General features: G+C 38.0%; 1 protein-coding gene across 1 annotated transcript in view; it reads left to right on the top strand.

The window, feature by feature from the left end:
• Positions 1-24,241, top strand: part of PDE11A (phosphodiesterase 11A) — a 419,270-nt gene that overhangs the window by 209,445 nt on the left and 185,584 nt on the right. The window contains exons 6-9 of the mRNA XM_065880101.1: positions 3,972-4,104; positions 18,500-18,575; positions 20,959-21,026; positions 21,965-22,057. Of these exons, the coding sequence (XP_065736173.1) occupies positions 3,972-4,104; positions 18,500-18,575; positions 20,959-21,026; positions 21,965-22,057 (370 nt within the window). The remainder of the gene's footprint in view (positions 1-3,971; positions 4,105-18,499; positions 18,576-20,958; positions 21,027-21,964; positions 22,058-24,241) is intronic.

Below are 24,241 nucleotides of genomic sequence, written 5' to 3'. Positions count from 1 at the left end.
TAAGTACTTTCATAAATTATTACCTTAATCTGCACAATAACTAAGTAGTAGTATTATACCCATTTTACAGGTGAAATGTAAGTAACTTGTCTGAGAGTACTTTGTTTGGAAGTGGCAAGAGAGTCATGTAAGTCAGTGTGTCTGACTCTGAAACCCATAGTCTTAATCATAAAACAAAATTACCTTTTTTTTTTTTAAAGAAAAGGGTCAAGGTTTTGAAAGCTCTAACTCAGTGTCATGATTCTGCATTCCAGAATCATGGAAGGTTGAATGGTACAAAGGCCAGAATGTGATATAAATACTTAGACTGACAAATCAATCTTCCTGTCTCTCTAACCATCCTGTCCCCCTGGGCCTTAATTTATGTACCTAGGCAAGATTAAACTGAGGGAAATGGAGGGGTGGTTTTCAGAAAATCTGTTTGCATTGTTGCAGCTTTAGGTCAGTTCAAATCTCATCTCCTCTCTGAAGCCTTAGCCTCACCTGCAGCCTTAGCCCCACCTGAAGTTGTTTCTCCCTCCCTATACTTCTTCCTCATTCATGATTGGCACAGTTGGCTTGGCAACTAGCCAACACAGCCATGTGACAAATTTTTTATTTGAAATTTGAACTGGGTATTTGAGTCGTGCGTTGTTTAATGTCAGCGTGTTTATTTCTCACCTCCCCGACTAGGTGGCAAGCTCCCGAGGGCAGAGACCATAGCTTATACTTTCTAGAAACCACCTCAGCAGTGCCTGTAGCCCAGGGCTGATGCTTTTGCATTGTCTACAGTTTGGAGTGATTTCAGTACATGTGCAGCCTGCACTAAGCCAGATTCTGAGCAGCTCTAGATCTAGAAGGAGTCTTTCAGGAGCCCCTGCTTAGTAAGTGTTTCCATCATCATCTTTAAGGATTCTGTAAGTAGGGACCTAAAGCTCTGGATTGTCAAATCCAGTGTTTTGTCCTCCTTCTTCCTTGACTGCAGCCTGAGGCTGAAGTATTTGTTACCTGCAGCCTCTCCCTGAAACCCTCTGTAATGTTGACTGGCCTCCCTTCTTTTTAGTGAAAACCTACTCTTCTTGCTCTATTCCTACCCATCGACTCCTTCCCAGAGAGGCAACAGGGTAAACAGAAGTGGAGTCACACTTTGGAGTCACACTTTAGCTGAAAATCCTATTTCCACTTGGGAAAGTCATTTAGCATCTCTGAGCCTCAGTTTTCTCATCTGTAAAATGTAGAGAATTGTACTCATAGGATTTAGGTGAGGACAAAACAAACTAGTTAGGTAAGCATCCAGCTTCCCTTGGCTCACCGTGGGTGATGATTAATTTGTTTTCCCTTTTTTCTTTCTCCTCTTTATTACTGCCTTTCTTCTTCCTTCCCCTACAGATTTACCTATATATTCTCTCCCTGAGTGATCTCATCCATTCCCTGTCTTCTTTCCCTATCTTCCCTGAAGATAGCCCCAACTCTGTATCAGTATTTTCAGTCCTGAAGACTTGGTATGGGCTCTGGTCCTGGATTTTCAACAATGAATAACGTGTTCCAGGCTCACAGAATGTCTGTTATCTTCCCCCATCTCCCCAATCCTCTAAACAACTCCCTTCTGCCAATAGTGCCACAGGCATACAGCAGCAAAATGTAAGCCACTGCTGCCTGTCCACCAAGCCCTGTGGAATCATCTGCAGTACCTCCTGAGTGGCCAGCATCGTCACCTCCCACTGCACAACTTAACTGGTCTGCCAGGACCTCTCCCCACCGTCAGCCTCTCTTAGCCAGTTCTTCTTGCTCATTCTCCCTGGATTAAGTTTCCTAAGGTCACAGCTCAAGTCCTGTCACTTCCTGCTCAATACCCTTACATCGCTCCCCATTGCCTATAACATAGGTCTCAGCTCCTTGGTCAAAGCCTCCACCTTTGGGCCCTGACCTCCTGTTCAGTCTTATTCCCCACAGTATGCGTCCCGTGTTCCAAGGCGATTAATCTGTGTTCCAAGAACACACCCTTCTACTCTGCTGCTTCATGTCCTTTGTTCCTGCTCTTTCCTCCTCCATTGGTGCCTTCTTCCTCACCCTTCCAATCTCTCCTTGCTGAACTCTTGCCCATCCTGAGACCCACTTAAAGCTTTTTGACACTTGTTGATAAAGCTGCTTCCTTCCTTAGTTCTCGGTTACCCCTCCTCAGCCTCCCCCACCCCAGCGTTTCTTTCGCAGGTTCCCTCCCTGGCTCGTCCCCAGGGTCCTGCACAGCTCTTCTTCCCACCACACACCAGGTCAGCATTTTCCACATTGTTTCATCACAGAAGAGACGTAGACAAAACCTGTGGTACACAGGCATTGCAGAATGAATCAATAGCTTGGTTAATCACTGCAAGAAATCATCAGCATTGAATGATTTTATAAGCTGACAAGTGACTTCATTAAGTTGGAACCTCATATCAGGAGCACTGTTATGTTTCTTCCTGTATTTTGCTTTCATTACAGCACAATGTAAAATTTCACTTCACACAGGTAGAATACAGCAAAGAGAAAATAAAACGTTGTTGTTCCTTTGTTTGTTTGAGAAAATAAAGGCTTCATCTTCTCTTTGAAGTCCTCAGTCTTTTTCCTTCTTTGACTTAGCCATCATCTGAGAAATTCAAGACTCTGCTTTTTATTAACACTTCCATCTTCAGCCAGAGATCCATAGGGAATACGTTTATGTACCAATAACGTTTAATATGCAATAAGGGCTGAATAACCTCACAAATATATGTTGAATTTATCAGATGCAGACCAGCAGTCATTACAGATGAGATATATTCATGATGGTAAATGATGTCTGTGCTTCCCTCTCATTCACACATCTGGTGGCCTCTCCATGTCAGTTTCTGGCATTCTCAGTATGGCACAAATTCCACACAGGCACATTATTGCATAGTAACAATGACTGTGTACAGCATTTAGTGTTTTTATTACATATAATGCAGCTTAGATTAAAAAGTCAACAGAGTTATTATACTGACTGTAGTACACTCATTAACATCTTCAGGAACCCAGGGTTCCACAGAATGTAGTTTGGAAAACATTGCCCTGTATACTTGCATTCATTTACATAATTTCAGTTATTACTGGTCAAGCCACAAATCTAACATCCTCCCTGAAAATTTTCCTTGATATTGTTAATTTGAACAGTGCTCAAGTTTGCATTTCCACAGCTCGTGGCAGTGCTCAATAGGCATGGGGGGAAGAAATGATGGAAGGGAAGGATGAAGTGAGGAATCTTACTAATTCTTATGGCATTTCTGTAAATTTGACATTTGTAGTGAAGTAGTGAAAGTGACACAAAGGAAAATTCACAAAATCATTTAACATAAAATTCCTTGTTAAAATCAAATATGGATTATTTTAAATTATTATTGTTAAGGGTAGAATTAAAACAGATTTTCCAGTAAGATTTTGTAAGTAGGAAGTGTGTTTTTGTTAAGAAACATACTCTGAAACTACAACAATAGTTACAAAACACTAACACTGAGTCTAGATGTGCTCTTTTGCTACACTTAAACTTTTGTAAATTCTCAGTTTATTTCTGGATTTTTCTCCATCCTTAGGTTTAATTCTCCCTGGTATCAAACATCTGGTCTGCTTAGTTAGGGGGTGCAAGCTAGGAAGGTCAGTGGTCAGTGGAATTGATTATGCCATGGCGTTGGCATCCTATCATCAATTTTGGTCATTACCTGGTTATCTGCTTTATGTCTGCCTGTTTTGGGGCCTAAATACAACCTAGAGTTATCCTCTGGATCATAGAGGATCTATCATTTCTACCCATGGAGTTGATTATTTTACATGATAAAGTAGCTGCTTATAATTACCTCACTATTGTTCTGTGATTAAGGTCACTTACCCCTTCTTAATGAGGGTAGGTAATCCTGCCATGAGTGTACTTTTGCAGGGTTTGCTTGCAGGTAAACTGATGTTTTTCTCTTTTCTTACTGCCTGCCTTGGTGTTCTGATAGTTTCAAAGAAAGCATGGAGAAATCATCCTACTCCGACTGGCTAATAAATAACAGCGTTGCTGAGCTGGTAGCTTCTACAGGTCTTCCAGTAAACATCAGTGACGCCTACCAGGATCCCCGCTTTGACGCCGAGGTAAGAGGAGGCCTCTGGTTGCAGTCTTAAGGTTCGGTTGTTAACCTGTTGATGGTTTGCTGGCTGAAGCAAAAAAGGGACATCATATAACTCGAGAGCAACCCCTGAATTTACTGGCAATTCTTCTAAATCTTTCCCCTGTGATCTGAGTTTTAGCATCTCCTACTGCTGACTGACAGGAAAGCTTCCTCTCTCTACCCTGATTTGTGGCAAAATGGCTATATACTTTAATTGCATATGTTTGAATCCCTGCCAATTATATTGTTATATTTTACATGTCTCTGAACTTTATATAAACTGAATTATACTGTATGTATTCTTCTGTGACTTGCTTTTCCATTCAATATATGTTCCTAAGTCACATGAATTTGTAATTCATTCATTTTCACTGCTGCAAAGTATTCCATTGTATGAATAAGTGTCACTTTTTTTATCCACTGTAGTATCGATGGAAATTTGGATTCAGTGTTTCACTGTTACACACATAACTGCTAAAGACATTCTTTAGTCCTCTAGTCTGATGCTCTTTTATGATTGGGGGCATTTTGTATTAAACATATAAGTAAACCCATGCATTAAGTATACTCATGCACATTTTATATTAAACGTAGTTTATATTAAACTATGAAATGGTTAATAATAAAAATGTGTATATAACATAGTTATTTCCCGATAGAAGTTAGTACAACTACCATATTTTATAAGATTGCTCCCAAGAAAGAGTACGTTGGCTTCTGTTACTGTTTAATGTTAATTATGTAGGCGCATTGTGCTGATGTACAGAATATATTAATATAGATTCTGACTTGGCAGAAGCCTAACTTTTAAGGTGGTACAGAGTAGCATCCAGATAAATTTACATTAATTTATAAAATGTCTCTACGGATGTGTGTGCACCCATGTGTGTGTGTGGTGTGTATTCAATAAATTGCAAGATTAAATTACTACATTACAAAGCTAAGGTCTGAAGAGTAACAGGAGTGTTGCAGTGAGGACGGTGGTGTGTTCCAGGCAAGGCTGAGAGAGCATGAGGAATCTGGGAATGGATATGAGTTAATGTAGCTGGAGGGCCAGGTTGATGAGGTGGAGGAGGGAAGTAGGGGCAGGATCGCCCAAAGGCTTTGAAAGCCCTGTTAAGAAGTTTGAGTATTTATCTTGGGCGATGGGGAAACACTAGTTGAGTTGCAAACGCGGGAGAAGCAGGAGTTATACTTTAGAAAGATCACACTGGCTTCAGAACAAAGGTTAGATCAGTAATAATAACTGAACATTTAATCAGAAGTGAGAGCTGGTCTACGACTCTGGAGACAGACAAGGATTCAGTCCTAGTCTCTCAGACTCCAAAGTTCTGCCTCTGAATCCCGCCCTGTGCTGTCTCCAATGTCTGGGGTGGGACACAGCAATGGTTGGGAGGCTGGAATCCAAGTCAAATTTATAACTTCATTCAGATCTTTGCAGATGTCTGCATGGAAAGCTTAAATTCGTGAAATTTACCACATCTCTGTGGCTGCCTGGAATTCTCTTTCCCCAGGCTACATCCTCTACGTATTTTCTATTCATTCTTCAACATCAAGTGGAGATGCCTGTATCTTGGACATCCTTTCATGAACTCCCTTTCTGAGTTGGGTGTCTCTCCAGTGTGCTCTCTTAGCTGCCCCAATGCTAACCAGCCTCTAGCTCTTGTCAGTTCTGATGCAGTATTTCTGAGCTTTGAGATACCCTCCTTGGGAAAGTACACAGTCCAGAACTTCTTTAGTTCTCCTCCTGTAAGGAAGAATACCATCATCCTTGGTTCTGTGACTAACAGAGCAGAAATGATTTATAGGTATCAATATTTATATGCATTAACATTATAATTGGGCTAGGATTGTTGTTATGAAGTTTTGCCTTTTGCTATGTTTCTTTCCTTCTTGACTTTAGAGAGAGGATACTGAAGAAAAGACCTCTAAACACACACTTTTATGAAGAAATGTTCTCAGTATTCTATTACTAACATCAGTAACAGCTGAACAAACTGAAAGGCTAGGTATGCAGAAAAAAATCATTAATTGCCAATTCATTGTTACAAAGTCAACATGTTAGATTAGAGGTTAAGAGATGATGGTCGATTCCTACCCCAAATTATAGTGCTAAATTTGGTATGGCTTGCTATTATTCTGCTCTGAGCTTTGGGCCATAAAGTCAAATTCTGGGGTAGCAAAAAGAGTCAACAAATTTACACCATTTTAAGAGTTGGTTCATAAAACATATGCAAAAGTGTAAGAAAACATGATAAACACCCACCACCCAGTTTAAGAAAAAGAATACAATCATTACCTTTGAATCCTTGTACTGATCTTCCCTAATCCAGTCTCCTTTATTTCCCACACACTATCCTAATTTAAATTTAACATTCCTTTGCTTTTATATATAGTTTCATCACATATGTTTGAATCCCTGCCAAATATATTATTACATTTTTTACATATTATTACATATTTTACATTTTGCATGTCTCTGAACTTTATATAAATTGAATTATACTGTATATCTTCTTCTGTGGCTTGCTTGTTCAGACTGAGCCACAGAGCTCTCCCTCAAGAAGCTAAGAGGCTTGAACCTTCTCCTTACAAGCCTGATATAAGATGGTGTAGATGATATGATAAAGATTATCAATTCAGATAATATCTTTCATTAACATACTATTTCCCTCAAGATAAAAAAATACAATGACAAAATGGAATTGCTTCACCCTTTCACTAAAGGTAATTCTAGAGTTATCCTAGAGACAGAGGGTATCTTTTAGAATTGTGCTGTCTTCTTGGAAAGGTTTACATCCTCTCTTCTTGAGTCTGGTATATGGGTCCATAATTTCTCCCAGTAATCATAACTAAGTAGTTGTTTATCAGTGATAGAATATAAGGAAATCATTTTTTTAATCCAGGATTAATGGATTATCTCCAATAGGTATCTCCACTGGGAAAACTATATGCTTTTTTGTTCTCTACATTCACTAAGTTCCCTGAATAATTTGAGGCTGGTTAACAAAAATGATAATTTGCAGGGAGGTTTCATGGGGAATTCTTTTCAAAGCATTTCCTATTTTTTCATATAGATTTTCTCAACATAATTCTATATCCTGAGCACTGGCATCTATCCTAAATTTCTCAATGGCTCAGTGACTAATTCTGGCAGTTTGAATTCTCTTCACTGAACATGAAGAAGGACACCAATTCATTAGACAGCAGGGACCTGGGATAGAGCCCCCCAAAGTGGATTGGCCTTATTCTGGGGTTTCATACTGTAGATATATCACTTTCAGTTAATAGAAATATTAGAGATTTCTTTCATTTACAGGTGAGGAAACAGAGGTTCAGAGAGCTGAAGTGACTTGCCTAAGGCCACACAGCTTCCTCAAGACAGGGCACAGAACAGACTATGGGCTTTCCGATTCCTAATTCAGTTCTCTCTCCTTGAGTGGCCTCTCACGGGGACCAGCTGCTCAGGGGCTGCCTGGAAAACAATCACCACTCTGTCATTCCTCTGTCTACACAGGTGTAGGAATTTATGTACGGCAGACCTATCTTTTTGTCCCAGCTGCCCTACTCACCAGCTGGGTAGTCTTGGGCATACTACTTGCATACATAATGTAACGAGTAAAATTCTATATAAATATTTTGTAAATCTTGCAGTCCTATAAATATATAAATGTCAGGTGAAGATTTTAGTCTGGTTGAGGACTAGTTTTTCGGTTCTTGAGGGATTGCTAGAAGCAGGTCCTTTTCTCTAAATGAGGAGGTCTTTACACAGAACTACAGACCAGCAGACCTCGATCATGGACAAGCCAATGTCAATGTCCTTTTCCTCCAGAGACACAGTGAGGAAAGAAGAGGAAAGTCTCTAGCCAAAGAGAGAAATAAAGGGTGACTGTTGACAGCAAAAAAGGGATGGTGGCAATAATCTGATAACTTGTAGGTCTTCAAGAAAGCCAGGTCTTTTCCTGTCTGGTCAGAGGAGAAACAATAGCAGGTGTTACCTACAAAGGTGAATAAGGCTGGATGCATGTCCTATGGCCTTGGGCTGCTCTGGGGAGATGTTCACCATATCCTCCCCTGCGGAGACCAGCAGTATGTGGCCCTGGCTCTTCACGAGGGTGGCTGGCCAGCCATCCAGGGGCCAGGTTACCCAAGCACATTTAGGTATGATCGGATTTTAGGGGCTGGCTATACTGCCCAGGCCCAAGCAGCCCACCAGTCCTTAAATCATAAGGCTAAAAGCCAGTGCCTAATAAGAGAGAATTTATTCCATCAACATTTGCTTTGGCTATACAAAGTGGAAACTGTATTTCTCATTTCTGTGTCTTTCCTACCTTGTGGTAACTTCTGGTAAGTCCTGAGAAACTCTGCCCAAAGATATACAGCAAGAGAACGATCCTTATTTTGAAATCTCAGTTGTGAAACCCTTGGTCTTCCTTTTGATTGAAGCTACAAAGGGGTGTCTTTAATGTGATGTAAACCTCATCCCAGGCACTTGCTGTGAGGGCTGCGGGGCAAGTAATCATAGTTGTTTACCTGCTGTGTGTTCTCTTTGTGATTGTTTTAAATATTTAATGGTGTTCCCTCCTTGTGGTGAACAGAACGACTTAGCAGTGAGGCACAGTGATTACTTGCCTTCTGTCTGCCTGTTTGACTCCTAGAGAGGTACCTGCTGGGCTTGATAGCATGCATAGTTTTAAGGCCAGACTCCTTGGTTTATGGATGGAAAATTATGACAGAGTGGTTATATAAGATAGTCACAAAGCCAGAACCAAATTTCTGAGGTTTACATTCTGCAGCCTTATGAAGATCACTGTATGCTAATTCTCTTACAAGATTCTGCAGTCCTCAAAAAGGATGCAAGACAGAAAAGACTGACTAAATATAACTCATTATATTTATTCATAGTGGCTCAAGAAACACTCACACTCATGGGTTATCATGCTAGTGGGTTTTGTAGTTTAATCAGTCATTTGCTCTGTGGTAGGGGTATTCATGCTTGGCTCCTAAAGACACGGACAGGAATATTATGTATATTAATTTTCTGTTGCTGTGTAACAAATCACTACAAATTCAGCAGCTTAAGGCAAACACCTGTTTATTATCTTCTGTAGGTCAGAAGTCTGGCATGATGCCTAGGGTCTCACAAGGCCTAAAGCAAGGAGGTGGCCAGGTGGCGTTCTCATTTGGTCCTGGTGTTCTTTTCAAAACCCATTCAGGTTGTCGGCAGAACTGAGTTCTTGCAGTTATAGACTGAGCTTCCCATTTTCTTACTGACTGCTGGCCAAAAGTCTCTCTTAGCTCCTAGAGACTGCCCTCAGGTACTACTAGCCATATGACCCTCTCACAACTTGGCAGCTTACTTCTTCAAAGCCAAAGGGAGAAACTCCAGTTGGCTCTCACAGAGGCTTACATAATGTCAGGAGTGACACACGAGAGGCTGTCCCATCACAGCCTTATAACATAACCTAATCAAAGAAGTGACAGTCCTATCACATTCACAAGTCCTGCCCACACCTGAGGGGAGGGGATTATACCAGATTTGTACAAAGTAAAGGGTGGGCAGGTGTGAATCTTAGAGGCCATATCTTTAGAATTCTGCCTATAACACTATAATAAAGACCAAAATTGAGTCCGTACAAAATATCCCATGAGATGATCTGTATGTCCTGATATGGAAAAAATGTCCACAAGAACAAAAGCAAGTCATAGAGAAGTATGTTTAGAATAATGTTTAAAAGTATGTATAGAATAATATATGTAGGTATATATGCATATATATGCACATATTTATCTAATAGACAACAAACTTAACATGTCCAAAACAGAACTTACAATCTCTTTTCTGCTAAGCTTGCTCCTCTGTTTCCCTATCTCTGTTACGGCAACTCAGTTCTTCCTAATGCTTGTGCCAAAAATGTTATAGGCATGATTCTCTCGTGTTGCGCATCTAACTCATCAGGAAGTATAATTGGCTCTACCTGCAAAATTTATCCAAAATCTGACCATTTCTCACCACTCAACTGCTACCACCCAGGTCGAAGCCACCATCATCTCTGGACCATTTCATGGTCGTAGCTTTTTAATCTACTTCTCTGCTTCCGCTCTTCCCCTCCACACTCTTTTCTCAATACAATACCAGGGGTTTTAAATTTTTAAGTTATATTGTATCACAAGTCAGCTCACAAAGTTTTCATAGTCTCCTTACTTCACTAGAGTAAAATCCAAACTCACCATTCTTTCAGAGGTTTACAGTGCCCTACACGATGTCACTTCATTTTCTATCCTCAGCCTTCATTCATACTTCTCCACCCACACCAGTCTCCTTGTTATTCCTAGAACATGCCACTCATACATCTACCTCAGGGCCTTTGCACTGGCTACTCCTCTGCTGAAATACTCTTTCTCCAATGTCTGCGTGGGTCACATCCTCACCTCTTTATAGTCATCGTTCAAATGTTACCTGTTAGTAAGGTCTGGTGCCCTTGGTATTTCTAATCCCTTTTATGCTGCTCTATTTTTTCCCCATAATTTTTAATACCTTCTAACATAGTTTATTTATGTATTTTTTTGTATTGTTTACCATCTGCCTTCTCTCACTAGAATGTAAGCTCAAAGAAGGTGAGAATTTTATTGGTTTTGCTCACTGATGTATCCCCAACATCTAATAAGCATTACTATTGAATATTGTTCAATATTGTTGAATATATTATCTGTGTTATTTATGAATAATTGTATATTGTTGAATATTATAAATTGATGTATGAACATATTACGTATTTGTAGGAAAAGATCAGGAAGAACTTATCCCAAACTGTTAATAGTTGCTATCTCTAGAGATGGCAAGATTACAGCTTTTGATTTTGGTTTAACTTGAAAATTTCATGAGTGCATATATTGCTTTTGTAATTAGGCAAAATTATAAAGATGTTTTAAAATGTTAGACCTTTTATATCTTATGTGAAATTATATTTTACCAGGCTATTACGAGCCCTCTAAAATCTATAAACTATTACTCAAAACCAGAATTGAAATAATGCAAGATCTAAGTAAACTAACTTGTCTTGCTGTATCTTTGGGGAATTCAGATGGATTACTTTCTATTGCCCTCGTCAGCAAGGAGTGTTGGTTGGATTTTATTCTAACTAATATCCTTGTCTGAGACTGTCCCAACAACATGTATATAAACTGCATTTGCAAATGACCTGACATTGGGTCAGGTGGCTTCTTGGAGTGCATACTTAGTTACAAATACCTTCACCATGAAACAATTATTCTGGCCTTGCTTTTAGTCAGCATTGTGCTTATGAACTCAACTCCCAATAATTAGTTACACTCTAGCACATCATCTGTGAAGCTTTCTGCCCTTTCTTTTTCATACTAGATCAAAGAACACCTTAAAACAAGTATACGAATGCACAACAAGCTATTATTTACTCAATGTAAGGTATACTATTCTGTTGCTTAATTTAGTATTTCCTTCCCTTTATATAGTTATGGAAAGAATTTTCAGAGCCATTACATGCAGGGTTTCTTTTCTGCCTGCAACAGAAATGAACAATTGGACCCAACATTTAAATAGGAAAGGTTCAGCAAGGGGAATGGCAGAAAATAACTAAAAAGTAAGGCAGGCCTTATTCATGGATGGTTTGGTGGTCTATGTGTTACAGATTCAGGAGTGGTGGAAAACCCATCAGCACCCAGGTTTCCTCTGCCGTGGGGGGGCTGATGCCCAGAGTTACACAGTTAAATCTAAGATGTCATGATATTAATTCTGTCACTCTTCAATCCTATGCAATTCTTCCCTGTGACATTCTTTCTCTGATTAAAAAACAATTTTTTTTTTTTATTAAAGCCTGTTACAGACAACTCAAAAATTCTTACCCTTGTCCTGTAGCACTTAAGGATAATGGGACTCCAGTCTCTGAGATCCTTTGACTTAGAGCATTAAAGCCCCTTTCGCCTGTCAGATCTTCACAGCAAAGTACTTCTGCAATCTGGGATGCTGAGTGCTAGCCTGGCAGGACAGCTTCTTTTCCATTCTTTGTAACGCCTTCTGGTCTATCAGTTATGCTTCTGTTACAAAGGGAAATGTGGAAAAATGGAACCATTAAGAGGTAGGGCTGAAAAGCACTTGCTCCCGGTAATCTCTCAGTTGCTGATACTTAGTGTAAACCAGGCTGAGAGCCTTTCCCGAGAATGGGACTTGGTAGGGAAGATTGGACAATAGATATAAAATTTCCAGATGACCAGGAGGGTGAGGAAAGTTAGGAGGATTACTAAGACTTGAATAAGTTATACAATGGGGAAGATGTGAGTAGTGAAGACAAATAGGGGGCCATGGTTCTAAGGGTCGAACAGACTTTGCTGCATAGGTGGTGGAAGACAATGCGTCGGCTCTAAGTCCAAAGGTCAGTTATTTTTTAGGAGTGCTTTCGTCAGGAATTTAAGGAATCATTTGTAGGCAATGTTCTAGAAACCTATGTGCAGATGAGGTTGGCATAAAGAAATGCCTCTTTGTTGTTTCAGGGAAATCAGGGGACTGACTCAGAACATCTCCTCCCTCACTTGTCCTAGTACCAGAATTTCTCACTGGTAGATTGGTGTTTGGGGGATAAAGTACTACTTTAGATTACTATTAAAGTTGCACATATCGTTCTAGGGGAAGAAAACACACTGCACATTAATGAGTAGTGTTATGTTATCACCAATTCTTTTAACATTCCCCTTGACTGCCTTTGAGAGTCTGGAAAATATGACAGGTATGTTTTGATGGCTCCATGAGGTAAACCATCTTAAATTATATCCATTAACTGGAAAGACCCAGTGAGGACAGAGACTTGGAAAATTTTTAGTATATACATCTTTAATTGGAAAGAACTAGACACCCCTAGATAATGTATTTATTTTAATGGTAGCCTCCTGGAAAGGCTGCTTAGTCTTATATGGTCTAATATTTGGGACTCTAATGATGTGAATTTTAATCTTTATCTTTCCAGAAACAACAGCCATTGCCACAAATAGACAACTAGGGGATTGCCTCAATGATCTTAAAATTGGAAAATTCACTCTCATCATACTCTTCCATCCTTCCTTCTTCCCCTCTCCCACCTTGTTGGGCTCATCAAGCTTGCTAATCGTCACCACCCCGTCTTCCCTGTGCTTATAGCCAGTTAGTGCTGGCCCCACTTCCCTTTCTCAGCCACAGTGGGAATGGCTTAGAAATACCCTCAACATCCTCAGTCACCGCTCCCCTCCTCCTGGGCTCAGCCCGTGCGAGACTCTAGCTCTGCTCTCTCAGTGTGGCCTTCCTCTTCTCCAGAACTAACCACTTTACTTCTGTTCCTGATCCCATTCCTTCTTCCCTTGACTATCTTTGCCTTCAGTTATCCTTCTGTGTTACTAAATCCAATAGCCCATTTTCAGCGCTTATCCTGTTTGACTATTGTGCAACATTTGACACTGTTGTTCCCCTATAATTCTATTTAGAAGAGAACTTTTTCTCTTGTGTACAAGTAATTCATTATCTAAAATTTAGAAAATAGAAATAGTAGTTTAAAAAACTCCCATAGGCAGAGTTCTTTCACAGTGTCTACATGTATCAAATCATAATGTTGTACACTTTAAATGTTACAGTTTTGTCAATTATACCTCAATAGAGCTGGATGAAAAAAAGATCAGTGGTTGCCAGAGGGATGGATGGATGAATAGGTGGTATACAGAAGATTTTGAGGGCAGTGAAATTACTCTGTGTGATGCTGTAATGGTGGATACATGTCATTATATAGATTTATATATATAATAAATATATATATTTATTTATATATAAATATATATTTTATATATATAATATTTATATATATTATATATATATATTTATATATATGTTCTATGGGTTTAAATATATATATTTATATATATATAAACCCATAGAACATACAGCATCAAGAGTGAACCCTAATATAAACTATGGACTTTGAATGATAATGATGAATCAGTGTGGGTTCATCAGTTGCAACAAATGTACCACTCTAGTGGGGGATGTTGATAGTGAGGGGTGTTGATGTGCATGTGTTGGGGCAGAGGGTATATGGGAACTCTCTGTACTTGCCTCATTTGTTATGAACCTAAAACTGTTTTTAAAAAATAAAGTTTAGGGCTTCCCTGGTGGCGCAGTGGTTGAGAGTCCGCCTGCCGATGCAGGGGACGTGGGTTCGTGCCGTGGTCTGGGAAGATCCCACATGCCGCGGAGTGGCTGGGCCCGTAAGCCATGGCCACTGAGTCTGCGCGTCCGGAGCCTGTGCTCCGCAACGGGAGAGGCCACAACAGTGAGAGGCCCGCGTAATGCAAAAAAAATAAATAAAATAAATAAATAAAAAATAAAGTTTATTTTAAAAGCAAAGAAACAAACAAAGACTCCCATGGACAAACAATTCAAAGGCAACTATTATGGTTATAATTTTTCCAGGATTTTCCAATATATGTAATATGTGTTTGTACACCCACAGATGCCCACACTACTATCACTTAATGTATTACAATTTTTCCTGTTTACAAATATTCTTCTATAGCATGATTTTAATTAGATGGATAATATTCTACTGTGCTATGATTTACTTAACTAACTCCCTCCAGTGGAATGTTCAGGTTATTTCTGATATATCATTATCATAAATAATGCTATGATTCATACCTTTATATGTAAACTTTTGTGCATAGCTATGATAATTGCCATAGGATAAATTCCTAGACATAAAATTGATAAGGCAAAGGATGTTTGTACTTTTTAGACTCTGGATACACGTCAATAAATCTATTTCCAGAAAGGCTGTTAGCAATGTGTTCACACATTAGGAATGCTATAAAGCCTGAGCTGAAGAATATGAGCTTTGGAGTTCTTTTCCATCCTGCCTTCTTTTTCCTGTCCTAAATATTGTGTCCCCTCAGATTCAATTTTTCATCCTTTTTGTCTTTTTATTGGACGAGCTCTTTCTTGGTGATTTTACCCACGCAGTTAATACGAGGGGCTCCTTCTTCACTCTCCCTTCCCCTTGCCCTTTCAATTGTAATGTGTGTCAGCTTGAATTTGGAATCATTTCCCTCAAACTTCCTGTGTTCCCCACCTCAAGGAGCTCCACCGCCCTTCCTCAAACCAGGAACCTCAATATTATCTTTTGTAGGGATGGGAGAACGCATACTCCTACCTCCCTACAACAAAAATTCTTTTGGGGAACTACACTAATTTTTTGGTAAGCAAAATTATCTTTTACTTCACTGACAAAGAACCTGAGGTTTATTTTTGTCACCACCAAGCCTCTCAGGCTGTCTCTCTCCTTCTTTCTGTCACTCAGTCCATGTTCCCTTTCTTCTTGCACTGTGACCTCTACCCTCAGCTGCTTCAGATTTCCCGGGAGAGGTTAGACAGGGGCTACAGTTGTCCCAGGAGCTGGCAGAGCCAATTGTGCCTACTGCTCAGTGCTGGGGCGGGACCGCCGACAATTGTGTATGACCCTCAGGAAAACAAAACACACCCCAGCATCCTAGTGCTACTCAGGCCAGCCCAAGTCTATAGATTACACCTCCCAGACCTCTCTAAAATTGACTTCTTTCTCTTTGTGCTCACTGACATTGCTGTTATTCAGACTCTCTCCTTAGGGAGAGGAAGAAAACCACTTTGTTCTTTTGGAAGATAACTTTGATGGATGTGTTTGTGATTGGCTTCCTTCGAACCAGTCTTTCCACTTTCAAAGCAGTCAGTGTCTCTAGGTCTTATCTGATAAGGGAAGATGTTAACAGTACCTACTTCATAGGGTTGTTTGAGTAAGTATATGCAATAATGCATGTGAAAGTGCAGAACAAGGTGCCTGATATCAAGTGATCATCTAGTAAATGTTATCTTGTCATCATAATTGTCACCCTCATCTTTGAAGACCCACTTTTAAGGAGCTAAAACTGCTCCAGATTTCTCTAAACACAGTCAGTTGCTGGCTTTTCTGTGGTATTCTGAACGTTCTTTACTTGGACACTTATTTTATCTTAACTACTTCTGTCTTGACTAGGTGAGCTCCTCAAGGGTAATAACTGTTTGAATTCATTTTTATATCCTTAATACCCAGCAATGTGTCTGGTGCATAGGAGGTGGTAAATAAATATATAATGAAAGAGCGCATTGATGAATGATTTATGCCCAGGCTTTTGGCTTTCTTTGTTTTTTTCTGGAATTCTCAAAAATCAATTGATGTAATTTATGCTCTTAACAAATGGAAAAAGAAAAAAATCACATGATCTAAAAGCACATATTAAGAGGCATAGAATTGAAGAGTAAGATGACATGATAATATGCCTAGAAAATCCAAAGCACTACAGATATTAAAGTTAATAATTGAATTTAGCAAGATTGATAGATCCAAGTTCAATATACAAAAATCAATTATGTCTCTATATGTCAATTAAAAGCATTAGAAAATAATAATACCATTTATAATAACACAAACTTTTAAAGCACCAGGTACAAATATAACAAATTATATGTAAGACTTCTGCATAGAAAACTATAAAAGTTGGCTTAGAGAAATTTTTAAGAACTCTAAATAGAGGGATATTATAGATTGAGAGACTCAATGATGTAAATATGTCAAATTGACTGATAAATTCAATAGAATCCTAATAAAAATCTCAGCAGTGTGTGTGTGTGTGTGTGTGTGTGTGTGTGTGTACTTCAAGTTGATTCTAAAATTAATATGGAAATGCTAAGGGCCAACAATGGTCAAGACAATCTTAAAGAAGGAAAAAGTTGGAGAAATTACACCACCAGATACCAAGATGTATTATAAGACTTTATTATTCACGGCAGTATGATATTGGTATAAGGGTAGACACATAAATCAATGAAGTAGAACAGAGTCCAGAAACAGATCCTTACATATATGGACACATGATTAATGAAAAAAGTGGTACCAGATAGTGGTGGGGAGAGGCATTTCCCCTGCCCCACAGAATTAGTTCTGGTCCAGTTGGATATCCACCAAGAAAAAAAAAAAAAAGAATCTTGACTCTCAGCTCACACTATACTCAAAAATTATTTTCAGTTGGAATGTAAATCTAAAAGTAACAGTTAAAACAATAAAGATTCTAGGGAAATAATAGGAGAATATCTTCATGAGCTAGGAATAGGGAAAGATTTCAAGGAAAAGATCAAAAAATTACTTTAAAAAACAAACTAATATACTGGTATCAAGAGTAGAAGATATCTGAAAAATTAATTCCTCAGAGGAAAACCAAAAAAAAAATCCAAATATAAAATTTAGGTGTATAAATTAACTTCCAACTTCAACAAATATGTAGCTCTTAACTTCTACAGTAAATGTTTTAAAATATAAAAATATCTTTTATCCCAATAACCATAATCTAGAACCTCAATGTTTTATTTTTTCTCTGATTGGATTGGGATGACAGGTTGACCTTTCTCGCTAGAAACCAAGGTCATATCTATTCACTAACACCCTTTCAGTCTTTAGTAGCTCTTATCTAGCAATTCAAATATGGATCATTGGTTTTAATATTAAGTGGAGCTTGTTACTGAATGACATTTGTCTGATGCTGATAATTATACTTTTGTATTTCATATATATCATCTCCTGACAATCTGTTAGGGTACAGAAAGATTGCTGAACCCTTATCTTATCTTTCGTGACTTTTATTTTTATATGATTTTGCAACATATGTAATAAATCAGTAATGTTAGAAATACAGAATATTAAAAGTAAATACATGGATAAACAGCAAGGTCCTACTGTATAGCACAGGAAGCTATATTCAGTATCCTGTGATAAACCAGAATGGAAAAGAATCTTAAAAAAAAGAGTGTATACATATGTATAACTGAATCACTTTGCTGTACAGCAGAAATTAACACAACATTGTAAATCAACTATACTTCAATAAATTTTAAAAAAGTAAATACACATGTAACAGCATTATAGACGCAATTTTTTTACTAAAAGATGTGCTCAAAGAGAAATATTGACCACTGGTTTAATTAAAATGCTTTAAATACTCAGAGAGAAACAGTTGCCAGAATTCTTGTCTGGTGGTGTGATCGTGATCAAGATAGTTTTACATTCAGCTTTATGTGGGTGCAGGGATTGGGAGAGATAGTGTGCGTGTAGGGTTTATTGGTTGATTCGTATTTGGTTAGGGGATGATTTCCTTGGGATGTGCATTGTGATGTTTTAAATGAAAAGAGACAGGTGAGTATATGCATTACAATTAGATTATGTCTTTTTAAAAGTTATTTTTAAATATCTGTTATGAAGAGTGGTGAGCTATATGTCAGAAATGGGTAGATAATATTTAATTTTAGTTAATTTCTTTTATCCTAGGCTGAACAGATATCTGGTTTTCACATAAGATCGGTTCTCTGCGTACCTATTTGGAATAGCAACCACCAAATAATTGGTAAGACATTACCTAAATAGTTCAAACTTCTTTTATAAAGAAGTACAATTTACTTTAAAATACATCCATCTCTTTTTTAAATGTTCCCCTTTTTATGTCCAGGACTCATCAACTTATGTCTCATACTCTTGTGTAATCTTGTAAGTGAAGACTTCTGATGAATCAGTGTTAATCAGGACAATGAACAAATATTTATTCCTTTAAATAAGAACCAATCTTTTTGAAGTTGGAGGGGATTTCAGAAAGCAGCTAACTGAACTCTTTTATCTTACCCTGTGGAAACTGAGGCCCAAAGAGAGAGAAAAGACTTGCATAAGGTCACAAAGTGAGTTAGTAGCAGAGTCCCAAGTAAAACTCCAGCTTCTTAACTCCTAGTACATCTGTATATTTACATCTATGCTTTTACACGTGGAGTAAATGCAAAGGAAGAAAGGACGTGCATTGTTAGGCATATACTGTACATGTGTCTTTCTGCCTGGATGGTTCCAAAATAGGTCCAATTCCTGAATAAGGGAATTGTGGACCAAAGCAGTTTCCAATTTTTCTCCCCCTCCCTGCTCCTTTCCTTTCCTTGAAAATTCAGTTAGGAAATCTCAAACCTAAGAAAGAAGTCTGGGCGAGAAGGGGCCAGTTGTTAAAGTCAAGAAGGATGGAGACATTAGTTATTTAAACACAATGAAAATGTGTTATTTTTCTAAGAGACATAAGGTAACTAATACATTTGGTAACTAATGTAACTATTTGCTTCTCTTTGCTTCACCCTAAGGTTGCTTCTTAAACTCTAAGATATTAGACTTACCAAAGGATTCAGTATTCTGTAAATATTGTTAAGACTTGAATTCTAAGAGAATTTTTTCATCAGTTTGCTTAATTTGCAGAAAATACTAGTACATTATTGAACATAAAGTATATTCTAAGATTTGAGAATTTGAGCCCCTAGTACAAAGCATTGAATTACATCATGGGTAGAATTTTAAATATATTTAAGATGGTTTTTTTTTTTTGGCCACGCTGTGCAGCATGCGGGATCTTAGTTCCCTGACCAGAGAACCCCTGCCCCCTGCACTGGAAGCGTGGAGTCCTAACTACTGGACCTCCAGGGAATTCCCAAAATATGTAATATTTAAGTTTAAAGAGAAGAGAAATTTCATAAGAAACACCATACGTTATCTGTAGATGTCCAATGGCAATCTCACATGCAGTCCTACATTTCATTTCTAACAGTAAACATCTGTTATTCTTTCAAAACTAAGACTGTAGTTTGCCTGTTACACATTAAAAGCTTTGTATTTTATTATACATGTCTTCTAGCATATGACGACTTACCTCCCTGATGCGAAGTTAGGTGTTTTAAAAAATACAAGCATGCTTTAGAATTACAGTCATTTTTGTTTATACTAAATAGGGATACAAGGGAATGGTTTTCAAGATTGTTGAATTTTTCCAGTTAGACTTGTGTGCTTTAATAGTCGTGCCCCAAACATCTGGTATAATGCTGGAAATGAACTTTGGAAAGAAGACACACACAAGTTAAATTTGTTAAAGCTAGTTTAACCCCATTGGGAGCAGGCAACAAAACTAACCTTGCTTTGAAAGTTAGCTGTATCATAATTCCTAACAGTTCTTGAATGTTCTCTCCGTGTGGAACAATATGCTTTCCAAACATTAATCAAATGTTATCTCATTTAATCTTCATAACCCACTGAGACAGTTAACATTTTAATCCTCATTTTACTGATGAGGAAATTCAGTGTTAAAAATGTTAGGTAACATGCTTATGGTAACACCACTAATGGTGGAGTTGAAAATTCAAACCAAGACTGTCTAACTCCAGAGTGTATGTTCTTAATCACTATGCCATGCTGCCTGAACTCAAGCGCTGTGCTTCAGAGAATTGAAAAAAAAATTTAGTTATATATATTTAAAATTTTTTATATTTATATAATTATATTTTTATATATTTTTAATTTATATATAATTAAAAAATTTTAATATATTGCATGTGTATATGTGTTTATATATACATACAGTTATAGATATTCAAGTATGTATATGTATATGTGTATACGTAATTGTGTATATATGTGTATGCCAGATACATCAATTATTGTGCACAGTCATCTTGAAAACCATTTTTAGGGAATCTGATTGATGCCTGGTAGAACTCCAGGCTTCCCTGAGACCTGGTCTGGATATCACAGCTGGAAAATAGACTGCATCCCTGTACACCTCAGATCTGCTCTCACGGAGGCAGCAGGTGTGAGAGTAACCAGGGATTAAGCTGAGTGTGTGCACTTAAAGGAGCATAGAGTCATCTTACTGTATTGTAGCAACATGGTGTCCAGCACCGAAAATGACCACATATCCCAACCTCTTCTCACAGGAGTGGCTCAAGTGTTAAATAGACTTGATGGGAAACCTTTCGATGACGCAGATCAACGACTTTTTGAGGTAAGAAAATAAATTTGTGAACCAGGGGTTACAGCTGAGTCACCAGTAGTCTCTTGGTTACAGCTTGCCCCCATTAGGAAGGATAAATAATTATTATTTGACATTTATTAATCATTATACTTTGACAGTGTGATGAAATTTAAAGGAAGGTTTAAAGAATATATCAATGTTTAGGTAAGATTTGATTCTCTTTTTTCATGAATTAGATGTTTTTACCCTAATTGATTGTTTTTTACAGAGTTGAATTGCCTTGCTCTTCTCTCCAAAGTGTTGTCTTATCTTTGTCTTGTTTGTGTGTGTTCAGTCATGAGACCTCTAGCCAGCTCTGCCAGGTGTACTGCCATCACCTTTCTTATGTTTACAAGCTTCTGTTTACTCCAGTCTGCCCTCGAGCTAGAGAGGTTAGCCTTGAACAGGCTTCCTAGTAGACTTTGTACCAGTAGCCAACATGAAAACCCCATGATTTTTTTTCTCCAGTTGAGGCTACATCAGGGCTTCTTTACTAATTGGTTCTAAATCTGAACCCTCTGTCCCCTTAACATTTACCTCATTTACACTCACTTGGTTTCCTTACCAAAATATTTTATAGCCTAGCTGCTGAAAGAGGTGGCTATTGGTTAAATGGGATGAAATTACTAAAATCAGTTCACAACCTAAATAAAGAATGCATTTAAACGGACTGTACATTTTTAAATGTATTTAAAGTCATTTCTTCGCAATGACATTAACTTAATAATTTTTCTCATGTGCAATGTGAGTGATAAAGTTGTTACATGACAATAGTAATTAAGAATTTTAATGTACATATTTCCCCAAGGCCTACCTCTGTATACAATAAAATTATATTTAAGGCCCATTCCTGATGACTGCCTGCTTTTATATTAGATTATGCCAATGAGTTATTGCAATTTTTAGTTAGTGAGCTTTCTCTTTCCTAGGCTTTTGTCATCTTTTGTGGCCTTGGCATCAACAATACAATTATGTATGATCAAGTGAAGAAGTCGTGGGCCAAGCAATCTGTGGCTCTTGATGTAAGTACAATATTTATGTCAGAATTTATGCTAAAAAGCCCTGATTTTATGAGGGGGAAAAGGTCCTCAATTTTTAATTATCTATTCATTGGGTCTTAATCATTTTAGAGTTATAGGTTTGAGTTTGATGAAAGCTAGAGACCCTCTCTAGAAAAATATACATACACACATAGTTTTACATATAATTTCAGGTGAAGCCCAGCCATGTACGGTGTACAGTAAATACAAATTTTAAATATTAGGATTATTAAAAGAGATGATCCAAAATGAATTTGTCAGGATGTAAAATGTATTATGAATGTATTTTGAATATGTATAGATATTCTGGCAATTCACAACTTTTATTACCATAAGAAAAAAACCTCTCTATGAAGATATTTGACTCAGATGGGGGAAACTGATTCTGTCATTATGCACCCCTTCCTGTGCTAATGTAGTCACAGTCTCCTCACCCATGAATTGTTCATTTGGGTTCATAGTGTACACCCCCTTGTTTGTATAACTCAGATACCTTCTGTCCTTAGACACAAAAATTATTACTGACACTCCCAAATTTCCAGCCCAATTGTGAGCCTTGTGACAATCTCACTTTTCAGAAACTGACTTATTTGTGTGGCCTTGTATGTTCTGTGTGTTTTATTTGTGCCAGTGTCAAAAGTAGCGTTCCCAGTCAGAATTCAAGTGTTGCCATCTTGGTTTTGTCCCTCCCACCTCCACTCAACCCCTACCCCACCAGATACCAAACTCTCGACTCTAATAATCAGGTGGTATCACCTCAGTCCCTAGCCCAGGAATCCATATACAAGAATATCTGGAAGGATTTCTTTTTTTGGCCACACCACGTGGCTTGTGGGATTCTAGTTCCCCAACCAGGGATCAGCCAAGGATCAAACCCAGGCCCTCGGCAGTGAAATCGCAGAGTCCTAAACACTGGACCACCAGGGAATTTCCTCTGGAGTGATTTCTTATCTCAGAATTTTATGAAGACAAAAAACGATATGTTGAGAGCTACTGAACTCAAATTCTGGAATGAGATCTACCTATACTATAGTATACATTAACTTCTGAATAGATCTGTACTTTAGAATTATGTATTTATAAATATTGTACATGAATATGAATATCGTTAAGTTCTTTTGTTCCTAAATATATAAAATTAATACTCTGAGGCTCTTAGAGAACAGAGATGCTCCTAAAGCTGAATAACGGAATAAAGAAAGGAATTTACTATCGTTTTTAATAACTTTACTTTTATGATCCTGATTTCCATTTCGCATGAGCAGCAGGAACTTCATGAGAAATGTACTAATGTGTGCTTACATTTTCTGACAGTAAGGATCCTAGGATAAAAGGGGTAAAACTTTACCTGTAAGTCTAGAATACAGAGAAATTAAAGCAGGAATGTAGATGTAGAATATTACTTCTTCATTTTGAACATCAAGAATTGTCCTTTGGGGAGTCTTTCATAGATACTGCAAATGAAGCCTTACGTAACACTGATGAGAAATTTTCCAGGAAATATAAGTCAGGGTATTAAGGGACACATTATACACCTTTATGATCAAAAGAGGGAAGGAATGAAGGTCAAACAGAGGGTGTGGAAAGGGCATATGCAATCAGGAGCCAAGCCCCATTTATTCTACCTCCCCAAAACCTCTCCCATCCGGTTCCTCCTTTCCAGTTGCCACGGCAACCATCCTACTCAAGGGCTTCATTACCTCTTGACTGAGCAATTGTAATAGCCTTCTATTTGTTCTTCCTAAACCATATTTTAGATTGCATCATTCACCCACTCATAGACATTAAATTACTCCCCCATTACCTATTAAAGTACAAACTTCTGGCCTTTGAGGCCCTTGGAAATCTCATACCAAACAATCTTCCTGCCCCTGGCCCTCATTTCTGTTTTCAGAGTATTCTATGCAAATTACAAACTCAACTACTTCATAGTCTACAAATCAGCCACCTGCTTCTCTGCCCTCTGATCTTCGCTCTAACATCCTCTCCACTTTAGTTATTCTGTTCCAATTATGCCATCTCCCCTCAAAATTGTCCCATCATTCAAAGCTTAATTTAAATGTAACCTTCTCTCTATAAACCTTCTAATCTCATGGTTATTTGTTCCTCTCTTTGACCTATATTACAGTCAATGGTGAGTCTGTATGTTTTCCTCCACTAGAACAT

This window comes from Phocoena phocoena, chromosome 7 (assembly GCF_963924675.1).
Source record: "Phocoena phocoena chromosome 7, mPhoPho1.1, whole genome shotgun sequence".
NCBI classification, from domain to species: Eukaryota; Metazoa; Chordata; class Mammalia; order Artiodactyla; family Phocoenidae; genus Phocoena; species Phocoena phocoena.
The sequence above is the reverse complement of the archived record's forward strand: the minus strand, read 5'-3'. Positions and strand labels throughout refer to the sequence as shown.